General features: G+C 36.2%; 1 protein-coding gene across 6 annotated transcripts in view; it reads right to left on the bottom strand.

Moving 5' to 3' along the window:
* Positions 1-455: 455 nt before the first annotated feature.
* The window catches only part of RCOR3 (REST corepressor 3), a 48,746-nt gene continuing 24,270 nt past the window's right edge, over positions 456-24,931 (bottom strand). For 4 of the 6 annotated variants that reach the window (XM_037027641.1, XM_037027642.1, XM_037027645.1 and 1 more), the window contains 5 exons: positions 22,302-22,520; positions 19,723-19,800; positions 11,853-11,910; positions 3,517-3,758; positions 456-3,053 (listed from right to left, as the gene is read on the bottom strand). In XM_037027641.1, coding sequence (XP_036883536.1) covers positions 2,709-3,053; positions 3,517-3,758; positions 11,853-11,910; positions 19,723-19,800; positions 22,302-22,520 — 942 coding nt within the window. In that variant the 3' untranslated portion in view covers positions 456-2,708. The remainder of the gene's footprint in view (positions 3,054-3,516; positions 3,759-11,852; positions 11,911-19,722; positions 19,801-22,301; positions 22,521-24,931) is intronic. The other 2 variants (XM_037027644.1, XM_037027643.1) reach the window with 2 other exon arrangements.

Raw genomic sequence — 24,931 nt, forward strand, 5'->3', positions numbered from 1 at the left:
ATATTTAATAACTAAATATCTGCAACTTTTAATATTCTTGCAAATCCTTACATGTCTTTGCTTGTTACCTACACCTATTCGTATTAAGACAAAATTTTATATTCTTTCATCTTTATTTTACATTATAGTTTACTCAATTGTAGGATTCAGAAAAAGGTGTGATCATAACTTACCTTTAACCTCCATCCATAATACACTGGGATTAGAGAAAAATATTTTTTTCATGAATATTACCAGATGTATCAACAGTGTGATTTATTTTTAGTTATGTAATGAAAAAAAAATACTTGGGTGTAGATTTTTCAAAAACAAAAATTAACTTTGAATTAATAAAGTGGTCACTAAAAGATTTCTAGGTTTTTCTTTTTTATAAAAAATTCAATATTTAGTATTTCACAGTGAAGAGGTCTTAAATTCCGCATACAACATGAAATTATATAAAAATAGAAGACATAGATATCTTTAACTCTTTAATCCTTTGATTAAGCAGCAAGCATATCACTCTTCCAGGCCAAACACTGCTTAAAGAAAAAAGAAAATTAATGACGTGCAAAATATTTACAAAATATGCGAAGCACACAATCAAGACATCTCACTATGTACATGAGTCATATTACTACTGCAGCTAAGATTTTCCTATTGTGTGCTCTAGTGTATGTAAATCAGATTACAGCACACCCCTCAGACACAGCACCTCGTCCCACGGCTGGGACAGATTTTAAATGAACCACAACATACGTAACAGCTGGACAGATGCTGGTGCTGACCAACTTGACCGACATATGCCACATACTGTATACTGAAGGCCTACTGACAAGAGACAAGACAATAAAAGCGGTATAGTGTGCACATACGCAAGACAACCTAAGCACTTAAAAAAAGGCTTTAGATATTTCCTTTACTTTGTCCCCCATGACTCTCAAAGGTAAAAATAAGTATAAATTCTTGAATAGTAAGTACTTTAAGTTAGATTTTATCTGGTTACAATCCAGGGGCAGGAACTATTAAGATGATCCTATGAGAAGGAGATACATCCTGGAAAAAGTTCTAGATTGTGCCAGAATTTAATGTTCTTAATGGAAAGAAGTGTCAAAATGAAAACTAATCAGTGGATTTAAGTTTATAGCTCTTTAAGGCTTTAGAGCTAATGGTAGGGACTATTTTCCCAATAATTTGGGAATATATGACCTCTCAAAATATAAATTAGGCCATCAGATGTTTTGTGAAGTGGTCCTATGTGTGACAAGAACGTGAATGTGCAAACATTTCGCCTTAAGTTCCACTAGTACAGCAATCTGAGTGATCTGTCCCTTTGCACAAGTCATGATTCCATTATGAAATCACTGTATCAAAAATACTAGTTAACACATTGTTGAAATACAGTCACTTGTAAAATATTCTTTGTAGGTACTTAATGATTATGTGTTGAATTAAGACTTGAAATTTTTTTTGTTTCTTTATAAAAAGGGATCTCAGCATTTTAAGTTAACAGCACAGTTGTGACAATATACTGATACATCTTTAGGTAACACAGAACAAATTCTTAAATTTATTTTATAAAATAATGTTGATGATTTTACCCTAAACCAAACTCAGCCATACAGCTGGCTGCAAGAAATACACAAATGTACCCAAATAGTACAATAGATTATTCAAGAAATCATCATTTATATTTAATGCAGACCATAATAAGGGTGATTTTAAGTTCAGAGCCTAAACACCGAAAGGGCATTGTAATAAATGCTTCCATTACCGCTATCTCCACGTAACTGACAAAATAGAGTTCTCTTCTAAAGTCCCCAGATGTAGGTAACTACTAGTTAAAAGCAGACAGCATTTAGAAACATTAAAAAAATCAAAATTAACTTCATTTTCAAGGAACTTAAAGACACTGTACTGTACTTTAACAAATTAAGTCCTCATTCATATGGAAAATTATTATTCTGATCCTCTTATTACTGAGAGATGACGGGTCAATGACCTTTAAGCAAGGACTTTGCACTAGGACCCTAAGCTCTATTTTAAGTGGTTAGTAGGTTCAGTATATTCTTTGTGGTATCATATAATTGCTTTGCAATTGATTAAATTGCTTTCTTTGAAAGGAATATATTAACATTCCTTTAGAAAAAAAAGCAAGATTTCTTTTTGAAAAAAGGGATATGCAGCTATAATTTCTTAAATATGCATTAAATGAACATATGCCAAAATCTGAAATGCAGGCTATTTATTCTTGCACTCCTAACATAGGAAAATGTTAAAATTAAATTAAAGAAAAAAGAAAAAATGCCAAACATCCTTAACTTAAGAAACTTAAGGAGTTTCCACAATTCCTAAGTCAATATTCCTCTAACTAAGAGCCTTGACTGTGAAGAGGCAAGAATATAAAGAAATCTCAATAAATACAGTAAAAACAAAAGAACCCTTGGTATACAGAACATTGTATCTTTTTTTTTCTTCCTTTTATGAGATCATGTTGCTGAACATATATTCTAGGAAGGAGGCTAACTGTAGGCTCTTTCTTACATAACACCTCAGTTGCGCGAACTAAAGAATCTTAGACACCACCCACTATGCTAGCCCACTGCCACAGAACCAGTTCGCAGCCTCAGTATATAGGAAGGATTAGTCTTTCCTCTTTTGCATCGGTCAGATGAGCATTGGTATAATGGTGGGGGTGAACAGTTACTGCAGCTCTGTCCAATTTAATTTTAGTGAAGTGAGGACTGTGAATCTGTCTGAATTCCGATAAGTGACGGAGGCTGCTGACCACCAACCGTGGACAACACTGGTCTTGGGTTTAGACGGGGTGGCATAGAATTAGCAGGGCGAATGAGAGGTGGTGGAGGCTGATTTAAAGTTGGCCGGGGCTGGATGAACCGAGCCTGCTGCTGGAGTGGAGGAGGCTGCCGGTGAAGAGCAGGGGCAGCAGGCAGTGTTGGGCGAAGAAGTGGTGGAGGCTGGTTCAGAGTGGCAATGGGGGCTGTTGGTGTTGGAGTGGACGATGGGGCAGGAGGTGATGGACCCAGAGTCCGAGGAGCCTGTGGGGTCTGTGCCTAGAGGTGAGGAAACAAAAATACATGTATGAGATTGATAGTTCCTAATGAACTTTATACAATATAGTTTGGGCTGTCACAGGAAAAACAAAACAAATCAAAACAAAACAAAAACAAAACACCAGTATTTGTGGAAGCACAAGCTTCTTTTATTTTAAACAAAACAAAACAAAAAACCAAAAAAAGCAATGAAGCTACCAAACAGGCATCTTTATTAGTAAACAGCTTTACACTGGAAATAAAAATAAGACTATGAAAGAACAATACACTCTCCACTCTTCCAGGATCAGAACTTGGCATGTCATGATGACTTAAGAGTCACGAGAGATGCACCGCTGAGAAAGTGTATTGTCAACCTTTCATGCTCATTTAGCTAGTCCTCTGACAAATTAACCTTACAGAACACCACACAAAATGGTGATTCCTCGACTCATTTTAGCTCAAATTCCATACACAAACACACCTCCTCTTCTTCATCAGTGCTCTTCCCTGATGGCACATTAGAAGCACTTTTTGTCTCCTCCCCTAAAGTAGAAGCATCACCATTAGAAGCCTGGGTTCCTTGTTCTGCTTCCCACTCCTGCAATACCTCCTCTAAGTTAAACCGACGCCTGTAGTTTACAAAGAAGTTCTTCACTTGGCCAACAGTCTTGTTGCCAATTACATCTGCAATAGCTTGAAAATCTTTACCATATTTGCGGACACCTGGAAGGCAAAGTAAATAATACACCTGGTGAAGGATCAATAAGGACTGCTGTGTGTACTATACATCATGCACACACAAAAGATACCAGCAATGAAAATCCTTTCTGACAAACTCTGCTCATTTCTCAATTCTGAGATAGAGGCTAAGATATCAGGGTCCCAGATGAAAACACTCAATTATGTCATTTCATCGAGCCAGCTACTTGCCTTCAACTGAACAGTCAGAAACTTACCATTTTTTACATACTCAGTTATTTTCTCCAATCCTCTCTTGAACTCTCAAATACAGTCCACTTATTGTAAAGCATTGAATTCTTTGTTCCATCCTCAATTCCACATTCATTTATTTCCCTAGTAGCCAGTCACCTAAATTTGAGCAACACCGTTTGTAAACAAAACAGGATGGGAAGAGCCATCTCTTTTAACCCCTCAATGGACTGAGTGAGTAGTCTTAGGGTTCCCCCATTTTTAAAAAAAGCATAATTTTGGTCTTAATACCAATTTCAGTAGGATTACTTGCTATCTCACCATGGTACCAAAAAGTAGAAATCAGGTAAGAATGAAAGAGAATTATCACAATCTGATGAACAAAAAAGGGAGTATTTTTCACAGTTAGTTTTTAACTCATCGTGCGTACGAGTTTTAGACTGTGCATATGAAGGTGGCCTAGTGAGGCCTTGCAGGATGAAGAATGAAGTTACGTGGTGACGACCCACAGAGCACTGTGCTCCTCACTCCCTTAAGTTTAAGGACAGTACATGCAGTTATTTGAGAACCTAACTTTTAATTATGCAAATTTTGTGACAATGAATATTTGATTTATGAACTTGAGACTGTCAATTATGCTACAGAATTTAAAAGTGACCTTATATAATCAGATGGCTAATCATTTACTCTTCAGGGAATTCTAAAAGAAGTTCACGTATACAATTGCAGATGAGAGAATAATATAAGCATATTTTAAGACCTCAGCAGAAATGCTAGACTTGGTAATACCCAATTATCTTAAAGCACCATCACGATATAACATAATTTTTGTTTTTACACCCTGCCCTTATTTGATTATCTAATAGAACGTGGGAATAAGTATTTCTTGCTACATTCAACCGGCTCGGCTTGACTCAGAGCATTTGGCAGGGGACGGGGGTGGTCTGATAGTTCATAGTTTACATTATTAAGCTATAACCACACCTCATTTTTAACGTAGAATTTACATATAGGTATGTAAACTCCTCTACGTAAACTCCACGCTCCTCTATTTCATTCTCAAAGGAACAGGACGGACATATGCATGACAACATATTAATAATATGTAAACACTGTTTATCGTATTTTAGCAATGTACATTATATTAAAATCCATGAGCTAGTTTCCAGTTTTAGCTTCATACTGAGTATAAATTCTAATGGTGACTAGGTTCCACTGAGGGTTTATTTGTCAATAAAAATTCAAGGTTATTCAATATTAGGAATTATTGCTATTTATTTAAGTACTTCTCTACTACACGTACTTTGGGAAATAGCAACTCATTTGAGATGACTGCATAGAAAAATAACTATGGATTAGAAATCAAATGCAGTGTTCCATCAGTACCCTAATTTTCATAAAAGGTATTTAATTTACATTCTGGAAGTGACCAAACTTACTGAATATATGAGTTTAGAAATGAAAACCTTAAATAAACCCGGGATTAGATCTGCTGTATTCCTAGCAAGAAATCTTCATTAAGACTAACTGATTCCATGTCTGAAGATATTACAACCCTAAGAATACCATTTGCTTAGCAAAATATATTCTAAAACCTACCAATAAGTTGTTTCCACATAGGTTCTTTTATATAACTGTCCTTGCTTCTTCTGACTCTATTCTTTTACATCTTCTACTTTATTTTCTCTTGCTCATTGGACTTTACCTTCTCACAATATTGCTGCATTTCCAGAATACGGATCACCAAACCAAAGTCACTTTCTACAGGAGCGTTAGTTTTCCTAGACACTTTGGATGTCAAGAGCTTTTTCCAAGTCACCTTGGTCTGTTTATTATTTACTCATGAATGATGGCCGTACAGAAACTACTTTGCAAAAAGTTAAGGCTCAGACCACACTGCAGACTTCTGCAGTCTAGCTAAGGACCCCGGTTATGTCCTGAGAACAAATGGGCTCGGATATTAATGCTGCTCAGTCTGCAGGACCCTTGGGCAGGGTCTGGGCATGAGCCAGAGTTCCTTGGCAGTCTTCCCTGAACAGCAGCAGCCTCATCTGTTTGTCCTAGTGTGTTGCAGCCAATTTCATAATTTCCTGTTTGCTACAACGTGAAAGGCTGGGAAGTAGGGTCCTATGGAATACATAGCAGCACCAGCACTGGTACAATGCTGAGTATATAGGAAGTGCTCAGGAACTATGATGGACTTTTCTTCCCTGTAAGGCTTCATTCTATTTTTCTAACCCAAACCACAAGAGTCACATATAGCTAGCTGACTTCTTTATCTCCCTCACACTCCCAATAGCATTGCTCAACAGCATGTTTTGGTTATAAGGTGGAATTCTTCAGCTCTACAGTCTACACAATGGCTGACAACTAGGCACACTCTAGTAAAACACCAATTAGAGACTTCACGGAACTGCTCCTTTTGATAAATCCCCAGCTAGACTCGTGGAGGACAACCTAGCAGGGATACCAACACTGAGCAACTAACTTTAGTAGCAACATATGGCATCAGAGCTCCTTTAATGCTAATTTGTACCTGGAGGAAGGATGGTCCACTCTTTTTTCAGCTTATAACAAAGAAGGCCACCTGACTGCTTTATCAGCAAGGAAATGAAATACAGCGATTAAGTCTTCCTCTATTTCTGAAGATGTAAAAGGCTTAGGTCCATTTGAACCATGATTTACATTAAACTTCTCACTTTTAAGGCCAGAGGCCAGTTTTCAAAAGTTAGTGGAATAAAACTTTAAAGAATCCTGGAAGATGTAAATTAGAAATTCCACAGGAATATTTAAAAAAATTGTTTTCTGTCAAATTTCTAAATTTCATTTGAAAGTTAAAATGAAACAACTTGGCCCCCTATCTGGCCGATGATACCTTATGATCTCTAATATATACTTTAAAAGTTTGTTCTGGGAATTTCACACAAAAATAAAACTCATTAGGATACTGTACTATCACTGCACTTTATGAAAGCCCACATGTTCCAATCAGTATTCTAAACTATCCAACCTACACTTTTTGAGCTTTGCCTAGAAGATAGCACCTTCGGGAGCACACGTAATATGGTGTTGCCTGCCTCTGGATATGGAATTATAGACTTTTTTTCTTATATAGAAAGGATAACATGAACTGTTTTTTGGTATATTAAAAAAGTTATTTTTAAAACTTGATTTTGGATTACAAAGAAAAAAGAGCTAAAACATTACAGTGCAAGCTGCTTCTGTGGTAGTGAAATTTTGGAAGTTATTTTTTCCTGCTTTTTATAGCAAAAATTCTTTTTAAAAAATACTTTATTTATTTTTAGAGAGAGGGGAAGGGAAGGAGAAAGAGGGGGGGAGAAACTTCAACGTGTGGTTGCCTCTCATGTGTCCCCTACTGTGGACCTGGCCTGCAAACCAGACATGTGACCTGACTGGGAATTGAACCGGCGACCCTTTGCTTCACAGGCCTGTGCTCAATCCACTGAGCTACACCAGCCAGGGCTATAGCAAAATTTCTTAAATTGAGTAAGTACTTAGTACAATTAGAAAATACTAATTTTTAAAAAATATTATTTTGAAAGAAAAACACAGTAACATCTAGAAACTCCAAGGGTGTGGTTCTTTCCTATCACTAAGAGATTAATTTTTAAACTCAAACTAACAAAAACATTACTTTCTATGTCCTATAAATCTCTTCAAGAATTTGTATTAAAGAAGGTAAAAAAGATATCAGTAGCAATGGGGCAGTGACTGGTCCATTTAGGCCAGTGCTTAAAGTCCAAATAATATATTCTCTTTCCAGTGTCTAGCCTTTCTCTTCTGAGTCTCATGTTCCCATCTTGCTTAGCTGTAAGTTAAAGTCCATCATAAAAATGCGCAGAATTTCGAATCATTAGTTATCTGAAGCAAATGCATCAGAGGGCCGACAACTGTACTTTTAAACCTCCATTCTTATGGTATCCTTTATAGCAGAAGAAACTCTAAAGCACGTGGTTGGGTGCCTTTCCGATGGGAAGACACGAATCTCCTGTCCCCACTTCCTGCTGATGACTCCCGTACTGGGTTACAAGCGTTATGTTTTAACCAACTGCCAGAGCTCTTCCCCCTCCTTTAGGAACCTTTCTAACTTTTTTTAAGTATATGACTGAATGGGAAACAAGATTAGTTTTAGCTTTGCAACTTCATTTCTCCTGAAATAAAATGAATGAACTACAGGAAGAGAAGGTAACATTTAACTATCAGTAATAAGTCCTTTAAACATAGTTCTGTCACTTCTTGTTTTATATGGGAAGGCTGACAATACAAAAAAATGAACTGAAAACTAAAATTGACATCCTGATAAAAATGAAATTTTGTTATTTATTCTAAAATAGCTCATGTACTTTAGCTCGGGAGCAAATTTGTTTTTAGCATTAATGACTACAAAATAAATATACACTTATAAATAAAAATGGCAAATACTGCATGCGGTACACCATGCTTTGGCCTATATGATGTTAAAGAGTAAATGTTTTATACTATGATTTAAATATGTTATTTTTAAACACAGCTAACAATGGTTTTGTTTTATATGAAAAGAACCCACCTAGAATCTAATCCCTTTCTTAATTCCTGCTAAATAAGAAATGTTTCTCATATGAATATCAAGATTGATTTTAGAATAATTTCTAAAAGCACTATAGATTAGAAAAAAATTCATATGACATAAACTATAAATGGGGATATTCCACCATTAACACAAATATGTGAAGACTCTTATTGGTTTCACTGTTAACTAATCTGTTAATAATAGGAAATTCAGATACTAAAGGCTGGAACAGATTATATAGAAGTTGTAGAAATAGCATGTTTTTTTTAAGTGAGTGAAGAAGAGAAGGAGAAAGGGAAAGAAACATCGACTGGTTGCCTTTTGTAGGCACCCAAACAGGGACTGAACCTACAACCTAGGCATGTGCCCTGACTAGGAATAGAACCCATGACCTTTCAGCTTGCAGGACAACGCCCAACCAACTGAGCCATTCTGACCAGGGCTAGAAAAGTATTGTTGGCAAGTATTTTAAGAGGATTAAATTATCAGCATCTACAAAATTCCACCTGGGGGATTCTTGAAGAAAGTTATTGAAGTTATAACATAGCTAGAACTAAAACTGACATAATAAAATGACAGATTACACAAATATAAACAAGACATTCCTATCTGGTTTGAAAATGACTTTTCCCCCTCCTAAATAAGGGAGAAGAGGAGAATGATTTATTACTTTAAATATTTATTATAATAATGCTCATTTAAATATTTATTACTTAAATCATTAGTATTTATTCAAGTGGGAAATGTATATTTAGTCTCTAGGATATTATCTTAATATATTGATTCGGCTTTAAAAGAGTTATAGCAAAAGTTTATTTAGTAGTGGAGTTACAAAATCTCACTAGTGACACCAATTTTTCTCTCTTCGGGTCACTAAAACAGTCAACTATGAGCAAGATAAAACTAAGTATTTAACAAATGAGTGTCCAGTCAGAATATATATGTAAAATGTCTTAAAAATAAAGCGCTATATAAATTAAAACATGTTACTATCAAAACATAAATGATCTATTGCTTTGTAAAACTAAAATGACCATAAGAATAACATCATATAAAGGTTTATTATAAATAAAGATTAAAAAGAAAAATAAAAGACAAAAAACAATTGCCTGCTAAGATATATGTTTCTCGACAGCCAACCATACATGTTAAAATAAAAACTGCAACTATGTACCTTAACCCACTGAGACTCAGGTACAGATGCCATTACTATATAATAATATTATTTATAAGACACACTTCTGAGCATTACATAAATGTGTGTGCACATGAATAAAAATGGCACTTTGTAATTTTCCTTCAAATAACTCTTTTGGACACAAATAGCTTTATATTGTTTAATTCAATATAACAATAATAATAACAAAAAACCCAACAACAAAAAAAGTAAAAAGTAAAATTCCACTAAAAAGTAAAATAAATAAAAACAAAGACATTAACACATTACTTTTTAAATCCCCAAAACACACGTTTCTGTATAAATTGCTGCATTAGTATAATTTATTTAACGTTATTTTTAAGACATGAATAAAAACACTGAATATATCTCAGTAGAGAGGAAGTGTATGATATCTGTAAGTGCTCCACTCTTAATATTTATAAGCTCAGATAATGTCCACATATGTAGCTCACACTATATATGTAAATCTTGAGATTGTCCCTTCCCTGGAATGCAGCTTCACCTAATATACAACCCAGCCATAAGATTCAACGGACCCCATCACTTAAGGTGGCTGTTAAGAGCAGTAGCAAATCCTGAGTGCTATACAGAAAAATACTAGTCCAGAATTTCCTAGGCAATTCTCTTCAGAAAATCCTTTCACTGGGATATTTCTCACACCAGAGTACAGAATTAATACATTAACCTTTAAGCAACTGAACACTGGAAACCAGGGTTAAATTCTATAGGCTACAGACTGCGATGGAAGGAAACACAGGCTTTATGTCAATAAAAGCAATGCCTACTCAAAAAACTATGTTATAGCTATAAGTCACAGTTCTAAAAGAATCTGAAGCCATTAAAAATACTAATTTTCTTATCAGAAATTTAAACCACCAGTTTGTAATATTAAAACAGCTATTACTAGTTAAACTTTGTTCCAACTCATTCAGAAACTCAGCTCTACAATTATGTATGTGCTTGCTGCATATCCAGTAGCCGGTGCCCACAGGATCCAGTATTAGTGTTTATGAAATGACTGTGCTGTGCTCTAGAGGCTGAAGAGAAGGCTGACATCACCCTGTGGGCACTATCCTGTGGCATTTTCAAATCACCCTGGCTGGGCAATTCTTGTTCACTCAGATCCAAACTGCAGTGCCATCTATTAATCAGTCTTTAATTACATTATTCTCACATCCGAGAGGTACTTGCATAGCATTTTTGAGTTAAGTATGTTCTGTCTGAATACTTAGAAATATTCTTGAAGGCATACTTATATGTCTTACTGGGGCCCAGTTCTCATAGTAGTTAATCCAGATGAAAGAGCTACCTGAGTTTAACAAAAGAGGGCTCAGCCAGGAAAGCGCAAATCATAGACCAAATTTAAAATTACACAATCAGTCCTGCACATAGTTTACCCTGAAGGGAGAAAAATAACTACAACATTGAACAAAAATACACAATGTGCCCTTCTTTAAGTAATTTAAGCATGAGAAAAATCCAAGTTTATAATGCTTCCAATTTGCCCAAAAGTATTTCTCAAACAAAGTATGTTCCGCCATGTAATTCAACAAAGCATTCTCATAAATGGTGCATTTAAAATACTGTATGTGTATTTTTGGATATCTCTCTTAAGTCTCTTTTGTCATATCTATATATCTTAAAGTCAGGTTTCTAAGCATTTAATGGCACATTCCTTAAGTTATAATACACTGAAAGTTAAGCACACCATAACATTTTCAATACCTGACATTTATCAAATAAGAGAAACACTATTATATAGAGAAATGAGAAACACATACTAGTTTCTTTAAGCTTTTACCATGCGCTATCAATGACTGATAAGGTAAGAATGAACCCCACTGCATGAATACCAAAGCAGAGGCAGAGAGACCATGTAACTTGTGCAAGCTTGTCATCACCATCACTTAATTTAGTTCTGAGAATGAGTTAATGTGCTGTTCAGGACTCAAAATGCACACAGGCTCGGTATCTCAAGTTCACAAGTAGAAAACAGAACTCTTAGTCATGAGGACTCTGGGTGAACACGAGAGCCCTTTCCCGGTCCATTTCTACAGGCAGGGAAGAACTATGGTAGTCACCCTTCATGACAGGTTCAATAATTATTAACAACAAGAACTGCTTATCTTTAATATACCTTGCACTGCTAGAAGCTGCTCCTCTGTGGTCCAACGGGCATTAATTTTCTGATTTGACTACAAAATTAAACAGAAGTTTCCTAATGAGGATATGAAGACAGACATATTTCCAAAGTGCTTATTTTTTAACTTTTCACCAAATCACAGACATGAGATTACTGAAACTCTGATTTCGAAGATTCAATTTTTATAAGGATTAAATAATATATTAGTTACCTTTTGCTCCCACAAAAAATAATGAAAGAGAAAAGCACCAATTTGGGAGAATGAACAACATTCACAGATATTATCTCGTCAGAGGGGTTAAAACTGAGGAAATCTATCAATCGTCCGTTCTCCAACTACAGTGCTCCTGTCACCCACTGCGGAGGTTAGTTTTAGCCTCATTTTAAACGTGTGAGGCTTCATTTTCTTTAGGATCTATGACTCTTTCTAAAATCTCTTCTCTTCACATTTAGATTATACACCTATCTTTACCCTACCAAAAATAGTGCTGTATAAATTAACACAGAACTCTATATCAGATCTAAGCCCTAAAATATTTCTTTAAATCTATGAAGCAGAAAGTTACCCACTACAAGAATATTTCTCCCTCAAAGCCTCCCATATTCCTCTCAATATTTTTGTTTCAAAAAAATCCTGAATCGGGATTTTTATTATGGCAACATTGTAGTATTAAATACCTGATCAAATGTCATTAGTGTATACCCACTGATGAGTAATCAAGGACCTCTGGCAGTAAACGAAGAAACAGAAATAAGTACACCAGCCGACAGAGGTTTGCAGTAGAAACTGCCCAGATGAAATGGCCTCATGTGGTACTTGGACATGCTGGGCAGGACAGAAAGAAAGGCATCCTTTGAGAAGGGGTGTTTAGTAGGTCTTATTTTACTAATTCAAAAATTTAAAACATTATTAGAGAAGAAAAAGGTAAGATAGGACTTCGAGTAAGGGAAGGAAAACCTTAAAACAGAAAGCACTAATTTCCAGATGATGAGACTAAAAATAGGATAGCAAGGCAGGCTAGGCAAAGATGGTGGATAATTTTCCAGGTTAGGATATTGGTGACGAAGTAAAGGAACAAGAGTAAAAAGGTAAAAGAGAAAGAGAGGAAAGCAGTAATAAGGAAAGGGTGAACTAAGGCTAAAAAAGTGAAAATAAGTAAATAAAAGGATGATACAGGAAAAACTAGAAAATTTAAACATATGTTCCCCAAAAGAGTTAGAGAGAACAGAGTAGGAACTAATAGCTGAGTTAACACCTGGGCAATTTGATTATTACCTTGGCTGTGAAAGGCAACAGACAGAAGGAGGTCCCTGGTACTTAGGATAATTGGAACTAGAATATATTTAAAGCAGGCCCAGGTATTTCAGAGTAAATGGTTAAAAAAATAAAGGGTTGATTGCAAATTAATGTAAAGGGTGAAACTAAAACTTAAGAAAATTAATTTGTTAAAAAAATAGTAATGACTTCATTTACACATTTCATTTTATATTTTTGGCACTACCTTCTGTGATTATACAATGGTATATAACATTTCCCAGCTTTGAAATCTATAAGATGAACACAGGATGGGTCATCTTTGTTTTGAAGACTCCAACGATTTTCTCAAGGGCCTCTCAATTTTTAGTAATCAAACTATTCTTTTTTGAAGTACTTATCTATGAGTCATTATCCTTTCTTCAACTGCTAATTTTGATAGACACCCATCTGTCAACAATTTTGCAAGTGATTAAATCCATTCTCTTGTACTTTCACAGACTTCATGAAGTTTTGCATCTTTTGCAAGGTTTACAGTTTCATTGTTTTGTTCTGCATTAGTGCATTAGCGAGAGAGTAACTGAGCAGGATGTTGGTGTGATGGGTAGGACAGACAACAGAAGAACCTGACTCTGTAAGTGCTCAGTTTATTAGTGAATATTTTCTTGTTTGGCAACTTTCGCTTCTCCATGCATCCTTCAGATCAATTAACATTTGGATAATGAGAATCTCCTGTAATGCGTTGTAACTTGTTCTGAGGATTAAATTTAGAACATATGTAAGACATACATAAAGATATATTTAGTATATAAAACACATCTAGCACAGTGCCTGAGCAAACCAAACTTGAAGTTGATCAATTAATGTTTGTTAAACCTGAAAGGTAGAAACTGGAAGAATTATCATTAAAGGAAAGGGAACAAAAGAATGAAAGACAAATAATGTGTACTATGAAAATTTATTTCCAGCATACAAGCAACTCAGGAGATGGGGACTCAAAGACAAGAGAGAGACAGTCACAATGAATGGAAATGGAAATGGAAAATAAGGAAAGTTGGGAGGGCTGGAGGTGCCAGAGGTTTCTGGAAGGCAATGAGGAGAAGGCACACCCTGAACAGGGGATTCTAGGATCTGCATCAGGAAGAGGTGATAAATAAGCCTGGAAAGTTGGTGGTATTTAACTAAAGTAAAGTAAAGTAAAGTAAAGTAAAGTAAAGTAAAGTAAAGTAAAGTAAAGTAAACTAAACTATGGTAAGGACCACTTTTGGAAGGGCAGTCAATGCCAAGGTTGATGACTTCACACTAACTTTAGTAAGCCACATATTTGGGGGTGAGGAGGGAGCAGTAAGAGAGGGGTAAGATTTTAACCAAAATAAGACTTTAAGCCCATAAAGCTGGGAGAAGGCTGATGCCATTAAGCACTTACGGAGTTAAGAAATGCTGATCTGGGAGAGGCTGGACGGTGAGGCTAAGATGATGGATTTAACTTCAGAAGCACTGAAAATGAGGTTAGCCCCTCAGGTTTCACTCGGGGCTAACATGTATTCACCCATTCAAACATATTTTACGGGTCTGGAAAATGTTCATAAGGAAAAATAATGGAGCCATCTCTTACTCAAATATGAGGGTCTAAAATTAGCCTATGAATTAAAAAAGTTTTGTTTTGTCAAATTTACTCTTGGAATGTTCTTACAAAGGCAGTCCTGGAGACAGGCACACAAGCCCACATGGCCGGGTATTCTCCCAGCATTGGAATGGACCACTAGACTAATTAAATCTCAGATGAAAGCCTTTGGCTCAGATTTAGGGTAGTATTGAATGAAAAATATAAATATGAATTTATACACTAGACTCTCATGCAGTTCAAGGAGATATTTGCACAGAAGGCATGCTGAAGCTGAAAGTGAGTAAAGGAAGAGCGGATTCACACCTACCAGCCTCGTCACCGCTCACTCAGGGCCACGTACTCGGTAAATGGGGCTCAGGCAGAACTGCTAGTGTTACTGCATTTGCTTTGACTAGACATTCTTTTTTTATTTGGCTAAATATTTATCTTTGAATTTGTGTCATTTGAATGTACATATGATGTGAGTTTAATATAGTCAAGTGACACGACTGCATGATATTTCCAAATAAAAGAGAAAGAAATGAATTCTCAGGATAAAAACTTGGAGAATGCCTATATTTATGAAAGGACACTTAAAGCTGAGAAGGGGGCATAACAGTTACAAAAAAGAACATAACCTTTCAAAAGTTAAAAGAAGAAAACAGAGTTTTTCCATCTATATCCAGGACTCAGAAAAAGGCAAAGGCAATGAGTTAGAGCTGTGGAAACTGGCCACTAGCACCAGTGTTAACCTTCTAGAAGCGCTTTAGTAGAAAAATGCAAAGTGGGGTTGAAACTGTATGGAACTGAACAGTCTGTGTGTGACAGAATGGGGAAGAGGGGTCAGACTGAAGAAAAAAGGGTAAAATATTTGAAATACATAGGATTCTTTTAAGTTACTGATTTTTATATTCTCTTTTAAACCAAAGAAACTTCAGTTGCGATGTGTTTAACTTATGGAAAGGACAAACAACTAAAGTGTATCCAGGAATCTACAACTGTGTGGTATCTTCTACAGCAAACCCCAGTCCGAAATACCACTGTTTTAAAAATAACAAAATGTTAATATAATACAAATCCAATACAAGGGTGGGCCCAAAGCAGGGTTACAGTTGTGGGTACAGAAAACACAGTTTATTCTTGTATTCAGCACCATTACTGCATTCTTTGCCCACCAAATTAATTTGTCTTTATATCTTTCCCATTTTTGTCAGTAATAGGTTTATAACACCTCTGAATGGGAAGAGTTAGAAAAGGTCACCAAGTCAAACCTTTTCTACTCAGTGCCAAAGATTCCACCCAACATCCACAATGAAAGAAGGTCACTCAACCTGTGCATAAAAACACCCATAGATGGAGAAATTTCTAGCTTCAAAGAGCACTCCTTCCTAAGATTCTTCCTTCCTGGATTCAGTAATCTCCTGCCCCCACCTACCTACCTTCGCCCCAAACAAATGAAAGCACAACCAAACACGGCACCACTCCCAACACTGCTGCGTACTTTCAAGTAGGCACACTAATTTCTATTTTGCAATGTTCTTTGGAGTTACCGCTTGCTGTCCATTCCTACAACTAATGCCTGGCCCTACCTGGCACCCCTTTACCATTTACTTTACTGATCATATGCTTAGTATTTCAGCAGCTGTAAAGTTTCTAAATGATCCTTTATAACACTGACGGGATAACTTCCTTAAAATTAAAAATGTTCATTACATCCTTCCTATATTGAAGAAACTATAGGGTCTTTCCATTTGGCTTACTTTAAAAGGCAGACTGCTCTTCTTAGCTCTAACAAAGACTTTTACACTCAGGTTCTTGCCCACTGATCTGTACCACAAAGAAGTCCCTGTTCAACTCTACCTTGTCAATATCTCTCTCATACAGAGGGTTCATTGGTCCTGTGCATCCAAGTTTGCCTTCCTAAGGCAATATACTAAGTAGACAACGTACTACTTGAGCAAAGACTGACTTACACTTCCATTGCATTCTCAACATTAATTAGCACAATAATGAGCACATAATAAGTGTTCAGGGAATACCTGGTGACCGGTTCTTAAAAATGCTTTTATTTTCTCCCACTGGATTTATATTTTGAATGTGCTACTCAACACCAAACCACTGTTCACGACGACTCCCTCTGCCTGCCCTTTTTTTGTGTGCAAAGTCCTACTTATCCTTCAAACCTCAGTTGAAATATCCCCTCTAGGAAGCATTCCTTGATGATCCTAGCCTAGAATAATGACCGCTTGTTTTCCTTAACACTTTACTTATAAATCTGTCATGTAACTTTAATCAGTTTCTCTTATAATATCTAGCCTGAAAGTTCTCTTTTTAAAGCAGATGGAAAACTCCATCTCTTCCTCTTTTGTGTGTTCCCCTTTCCTAAACATACACTTCCCACAGTACCTAACACACACCTTAAACGAGGTAAGTGATCAATACATATTCATCAAAGCATGAACTTCCTTCATCAAGTTTTTCCCTAAATGAAAATAATACAACCAAATGAATAAGTAAAGCATCTTAGTAACTGTTTACTTCCAGTTGAGTTACATCATTTAGTGGCCTGTTGTTCCAAAAGTTAAAAAAAATTCCTTAGGTTAGAAATTCTTTAGGTTAGCTAGCTAATACCTAACCTAAAGGGTAAGGAGGTAGATTACACGGTTTTTTCAAGGTCTTTTACTATGACTATTAATCTGGTATTTTGGAATATGTGTATCTATCCAGGTTGTTCTCCCCAAAAAACACTAGGAACAATCTGATGAATACATATTGGGCATTTTCCAGATGATAAAATGTATATGCATTTTCAAGTCATATGAGCTCAATAAATCAACCTCAAAGTAATATTCAAACTTCAATGTACAAGTGATAGAATGTTAAGATTGTGGTTGTTTCATTTTAATTTATTTTTACAATAAACCAAAAGATGTAATAAATGTTCAGTAACTTCTAACCTAACAACTGCATTAAAATGGGAGAATCTATCATACAATTTTCCTGTTACATGAACACCTCTAAAAGTAAGAGGCAGCATGATATCAACCTAAGACTTCGACTGGACTCTAAGAATCTGGAATACAGCCAGAGTTTCACTATTTACTAGACACGCACCCGGGTCAAGTCAGTGAACCTCTCTGAGCCCCAGTTTCCTCATGTAAAACAGAACAGGCATCTGTTCCATCTACTCTGAATTTCTGTGAACATCAAAGGGTGCAGCACACAGGAAAGTTGTGAGTGCTATTACTCTTTCAAGTCTTATTTTATACAATGTTAATGAGTGAGGCTATCCTGCAATTCTCTGGAAAATTTGAGGTTAGAATTATCATTTCCTTGAAAATTTCATAGACTTTTCTATACATTGTTTGGCCCTGGTGTTTTCCTCTGAGAAAAATGTTAATTTTTCTTTACTTGGATTTAATCATTATAAATTATCCAGGTTTTCTTTCTTTTAAAGATAATTTTGGTAAAACAGATTTTCCTAGGAATTTCTCAGTTTTGTTTAAATTTTCAAACATATTGGCATAAAGTTCTTCATGGTTCCCCCATAATGTTTTTTTTTTTTTTTTTATAAACTAATGCTAGAGGTGTTTTATTTTTTTTATTTTTATTTATTTACTTTAGAGGGGAAGGAGAGAGGGGGAGAGAAACATCAATGTATGGTTGCCTTTTGTGCATCCCCTGCTGGGAGTTGGACTGCAGGGAACCAGCCTGCAACCCAGGAATGTGCCCTGACTGGGAATTGAACCGCGATCCTTTGGTTCGCAGGCCTGTGCTCAATCCACTGAGCTACGCCAGCCAGGGCTTTCCCCCATAATGTTTTAATACCTGATATATTTTTAAATTTAATTATTAAATACATTTTAAAATTATAAGCATTTTAAGTTTTTTGAATGCATAATTAAACATGAAATTAAAATAACTTAAATACAAAATTTACAATAAAAATTTTTTTGCAATAATATAAAAAATACAATAGTATTCTTGGTATTACACTGTTTTAAAATAAATATCAACAGAATATTAGTATACCTGTGGTTATGGAATAATATTAGTCTAGGTACATTTCATTTTTTCCCATTTTCTAGCACTGAAAGAGATTATTAGAAACAAAAAAGCCAACTTCCTCCACGGTTCTTTCCTCTGAAAGACCGTAACAAGGGAGACGGCACAGGGGCGTCCTTCCTGAAGCACTACCCCTCCGCCTCTGCCCTTCACCCGTACTTCGTTTATAGGTATCTCAGTCAACCTGTAATTTCAGGGCCATGTCCCATTTGGACCAAATTAAATTATGTGACTACTACATAAATAGAAAGGCAAGTCCGGGATACGAAGTATAACATAGGAATTTTAAAGAGAGAGAGAAAATATTATAATAGAAGCTTCTGTAAAAAGACTTGATTGGAGCTTACGGGCGTTTGACTCCTATAATTATCACAAATAATAAAAAACATTAAGTTTCAGTTGAAATACAAGCAAGAGTCAGAAAAATGGTCAGTGTATATCTTGTTTTTTAGATTTCATATTCTCAGGGATGTAAGTATAAGAATGTTAAGTTCACGTACTAAAATCCTAATTGGAAATTTGAGGCCAAAGACAAATATTATAAATTAAAATTAAAATTTGTTAAAAAGAGCTCCTTTTTGGTGATCTTTTTCTTGCTGTGTCACCAATTGATACAAGGAGAAAAGGGCTTTGAGCAAACACTGCTATAGACCAAGAACTGTACTGGCTTGCTCATCAATGACCTCCTAGTCTACCAGGCACTGGGCTTACTCATATAGCTGTATTTTCTAACTTTGCTTGACAGGAATTGCTAGGGGCAGGGAAGAAATGATTTAATTTAAATCATTAGGCAACCCTCAAAAGACCATCTATATAGTAAAAAACAGATGTAACAAACTATCCATATTATAAAACCTTAAACCTTCAAAGATGTTAACAGTATGAGCAAAGAACAAGGTTTCACGATATTTAATCACATATATTCTTCAATAACGTACCTCAGGAGGTTTGAATTCTTCAATTCCACCTTCCATTTTCTGTTTAAGTGCACTGTTTACTTGCTTAGCATTCTGAACCTTCAACAAAAATAACCCAAAATATGAATCAGAACATGTACTTCGGTAAATTTCTAAGTACTCAATAAATGAAAAGGATGTATGTACCAAACCCTCTTAAATTTTATTTCAGGAGGATAAACACCTACCACACTCTAATCACACTTTGGGTGTGATATTCCCTTCATCCAACTAATATACACAACAATTCATATCCATATAATCTATTTATTAGATTAACAGACACAGTTCTCAAATCACAGTATTTGAATATGTTTTAACAATGTCTCTCTCTTATAACCAAAGATAAATATTGTACATAGGAATTAAAATCCATCAATAATTTCATTACCATAATATATTGATCAAATAACAATTATTCCAGTAAGAATTGCCTTCGCCAGTATGGCTCAGTTGGTTGGGCATCTCCTGCAAACCAAAAGGTCATGAGTTCAATTCCCAGTCAGGGCACATGCCTAGCTTGTAGGTTTGGTTCCTGGTTGGGGTGCATACAAGAGGCAACCAATCGATGTTATTTTCTCTCCCTTTTCCCCTCCCTTCCCCGCCTCTAAAAAAGTAAATGATGAAGGTGAATGAATAATGTTTATTAGGTGTTTATTCTTGGTGCTCCATGTTACACACTGAGTACAGGGAATCAACACAAAAGTTATTGTCAGGCAAGATGTGCTAAGGGCCTGCACAGGGTAGTTGTGATGGGATTAAGAATGAAGGCTTTCGCCCTGGCTGGTGTAGCTCAGTGGATTGAGCGCGAGCCTGTGAACCACAGGATCTTGGTTCGATTCCCAGTCAGGGCACATGCCTAGGTTGTAGGCCAGTTCCTGGCAGGGTACTCATGAGGGCAACCATACATTGATATTTCTCTCCTCTCCTTCCCTTCCCCTCTAAAGATAAATAAATAAAATCTTAAACAAAAAAGAATGAAGGCTTTCATTTAAAGAAAACTTCAGAGACCAAATTCACACAACTTGGTTACCCCTTGGTTTGTGTGTGATAATGGCAACGGATGAATCAAAGATGATTCTCATGTTTCAACAGAAAGCAAACAGAGAAAAAAAATCTTTGGGGTGTTAGGTGAAACGTCTAGTAGGTAGTTGGAAATACAACTACAGAGCTTGGGAGAAAAGCCACAGCTTGAGAGGTACAGTAGAGTCAGCAGTTGGGGGCATATAGTGTAATGTGGGCTGATACAGACCAAGGAAGCAAAACCTGAGAAGAGTAACTAGATCTAAGGGTTAGAGTAAATAACAGAAACAATCAAAAAAGGGGGAAAAACACTGAAAAAGGCCAGAGACCCAACAACAACCATTCACTGAGTACTTACTATGTGTTAGGCACTATTCTGAGCACTTATGATATACATCTTGTTTAATTCTTCCCAACCATCATATTATTACTCACATTTCAAGATAAGGAAACTGAAGTTAACAGAAGTTGAGCAGCTCCCCTAAGGTTACATAGGAAGTAGATGGTCTAGCCAGGGGTAGAACCTAGGTTTACTGACCCCAGATCCTGATTCAACCACTACCCGACTATGAGAAGCTTGGACAATGTTACTGCTACTACTACTGGTGATAATGACGGTGAAGAGAGGAGGCACTATTCACTGAGCCTTCAAATGTGCCAAATACTGCTTAACAATCTACGTGAGTCACCTCAAATAATTCCTAACAACCTATAGGAAAAGTATGGTTATTATCCCCAATTTCATAGATATACAAGGGGGGATCACAAAACCCCTGAAATTTATTTATAAAAAATGGTGTATCTCTCCTTACAAGTTTAAACTTCAGTCACCTGCACAGTACTCTCCATTTCATGCAATACACCCATCGGGAAGTTTTTCCCACTGCTCAAAACAGTTTTTGAACTCAGCTTTTGATGCCCTTTAGTGCGTCTGGGTTTTTTTGTTGTTGGCGGTGTTTTGTTTCACCCCTTTCATGCAGGCAAAACACTTCCCTTTAAGGACACTTTTCATCCAGGGAAACAAACAAACAAACAAAAAACCACTCCAGGTTAGACTGTGGGAATAGGAAGTGTGGGGCATGGAGACCGTGCCCCTTTTGGAAAAAAACCGCTGAACCCTTAGCATGATGCGGGCAGGCGCACTCGTAAATCACCCATCACGAAATGGGCAAGTGTGCTGAAAGAGTCTTCAATGAACATTCACTGAAGTTCAACACAGTTTCTCACAACAATGCCCACTGGTACATTGATACAGATGGGTTCCTAGAAGGCAAAACTTGGACAAGGGGCCTGCGTGTCAGAAGATAATTCTGGTTTTGGGGTAGCCCCTCGTAAAATTGAAACGTAGAGAGATTCTATGATTTCCCAACCCAGAGCTGACAGGTAATGCTAGGATTCAAATCTAGAATAGGTAAATTTTAAAGAATGAAGATTATGTAAATGTGTCACTGAGAAATCTGCAAAAAATTGAGATTATTGAGGTAAAGTAGATAGGTAGAATGGACAAAATCATTAAAAATATGATTTTTATAAAATACCTGGCGTTTTAAAGAGATCAGCTCCATGTCCAGTTGCCTCAGGATAGTGTTGGCTGCATTGGGACTACAGGAAACAGCTACCACATCTTCCTGGGTTAAATACATGCCCTTAGGGGGACGGCACTTGGAACGCTGAGAATGGTGGCGGTGTTGTAAACTCTGATACTCTCTCCTTCCAAGCCCAATCTTGCTAGTCTGGACAGGTTGTTCAGTATTACCCTAGGAGAATACAGATAGAATAACAGGTCACTTGGTTTTTGACATGAACAAGTTGAAAACTGTCTATTACTAGGAGAAGTATCTGCTACACTAAGTACATCTAGAAAAATACTGCTAACCAATTACATTATGTATGAGTCCAAACACACACACACACACGTTCACCAGTTAGGGAAAAATAAGCATACAACATAACTTATTCTTGATTAATCCACTTAATAAAATGTTTGATTTCTATACCCAGAGAACTCTGAAAAAAGAAAAAAATAAGTTGGACTCTAAACTATTCCTGTTTTTCTTTAAGAAGGGATGTTTTTCCTAAGTTATAAAGAGCTAAACAAACAAACAAACAAAATTGCTATAACACTAAGCACGAAGTTTTTTAAATAAAAAAAAAGCAAATTAGGACTTATGAGAAGTGGCAGACTAGACAGCTGATAAAAAGAGATAACTTTTCACTTTCATTTTATAGTTGTTTATGGAGGAGCATGCCTCTAACCAAAGGTTAAAAAAGACACAGAATTATCTTAATTATGACATTTCTAAACTTCAAGTCTATTTATCAATAAATAAAACAAAAGTGTGAATTTTGCATTTTGGAAGACATTAAGAAATTTATAATAATGATGACCATGAACTTCATTGGTCCAAGTAAATAGAATTTCATTATTACTTGCAATATTCTTAAAATGTGATATAAAAATATAATGTTATTTTGTGCCTCTGAGACAGGAATCCATTAGAACCTATGTCCATTAAGTTGAAGGCTATTTTACAGAATAGATTTAATAATCCAATTTTTTAGAAAAGGAACTCTGAGCAAAAGTTATAAAAAATGATACAATAAAGCATAATCCACTTTGTTGCTTAAAAACCACCTCCAAACCACATACAGACTTGATGTTCAGGGAAACTCCCCCAGTTCATCACTCCTAAAATTGCTACATCAAGTATTTTTGGAAAAAAATCTTTTAAAATTCATTTCTGAGGTGGTAGGGAAGTGAGGAAATTCCTCAGAGACCAGAAATGCTGAGAAAACAAAAATGCAGAAGGAAAAGTGAGTATGCAGGAGTTGGCATGTGCCTAAAACACAGGCTTCGATGGGCTGCAGGTACAGGGTACAGGACATAAAGCCAGAACTCTGGAAGGGACTTCACCATTGTGCAGGTAGAAAAAAATGCCCTTGTCCTACAGAGAAGAGAATGATTAAAGGAAGTCATGCCTTCCTTTCCTTGGCTGAATGGAAAAGAAACCAAAGCTTGTGAATCCCCAACTCTAGGCCTACATTCAGGCAGGTTTGAGGACTAAATTGTTATCACCTGTCTGGCCTGAAAAACCCAAAATCAAAAATTTAAAGTGTTCCAGGACAGTAGGGCTTTCAGACACTTAGCAGAAGCAAATGCAAACTATCTCTAGAAAAACGCACTTTAAACCCAGGTCTCAACTTTTTTCTCAAGTATGCTCCAAGGAAAGTAAGCTCACAACCACAAACTGCTATGCAAGTCCTGTGAGTGAGAGACAATGAAGCAAACAACAGAATTATATCTGCAAAGACTGTGAATATTAGCATTACTAAAGATAACACAATAAATGTGTTATATGTGTACAAAGAAATAAAATAACTGAAAATATGGATATTCTTATAAGGAAAATGAGTCTATCAAAACCAACAAAGCAGATATGGAAAGGAACCAAACAGAACACTTAGAAATAAAAAACTTTGGAAACAGCCCTGGCTGGTGTAGCTCAGTGGACTGAGTGCACAGGACACAGAGTCCCAAAGAAGTTGGATCCAAGAAGAAACACACCAAGACACATCATAATTACATTACCCAAATTTAAAGATAAGGAGAGAATCTTAAAAGCAACAAGAGAAAGGAGACAGTTACCTACAAAGGAGTTCCTATAAGACCATCAGCTGATTTCTCAAAGGGAACCTCACAGGCAAGAAGGGGTGGAAAGAAGTATTCGGAGCCATGAAAGCCAAGGACCTACATCCAAGATTATTCTACCCAGCAAAGCTATCATTTAGAATCAATGGGCAGATAAAGTACTTCCCAGACAAAGTACAGCTAAAGGAGTTCATCACCACCAAGCTATTATTACAGAAAATGTTAAAGGGACTTATCAAAAAAAGAAAAGATCAAGATCTATGAACAATAAAACAACAAATTCATAACTATCAACAACTGAACCTAAAAAACAAAAACTAACAAAAAGAACAGGAACAGAATCACAGAAACGGAGATCACAGGAGGGTTATCAGTGGGAAGGGGGAGAGGGAGAGAATGGGAGAAAAGGTACAGGGATTAAGAAGTGTAATAGGTAGGTACAAAATATACAGGGGGAGGTTAAGAATAGTACAGGAAATGGAGAAGTCAAAGAACTTATATGTACAACCCATGGACATG

This window comes from Sturnira hondurensis, unplaced genomic scaffold, assembly GCF_014824575.4.
Source record: "Sturnira hondurensis isolate 20B ecotype Veracruz unplaced genomic scaffold, ASM1482457v3 Scaffold0019216, whole genome shotgun sequence".
NCBI lineage: Eukaryota > Metazoa > Chordata > Mammalia > Chiroptera > Phyllostomidae > Sturnira > Sturnira hondurensis.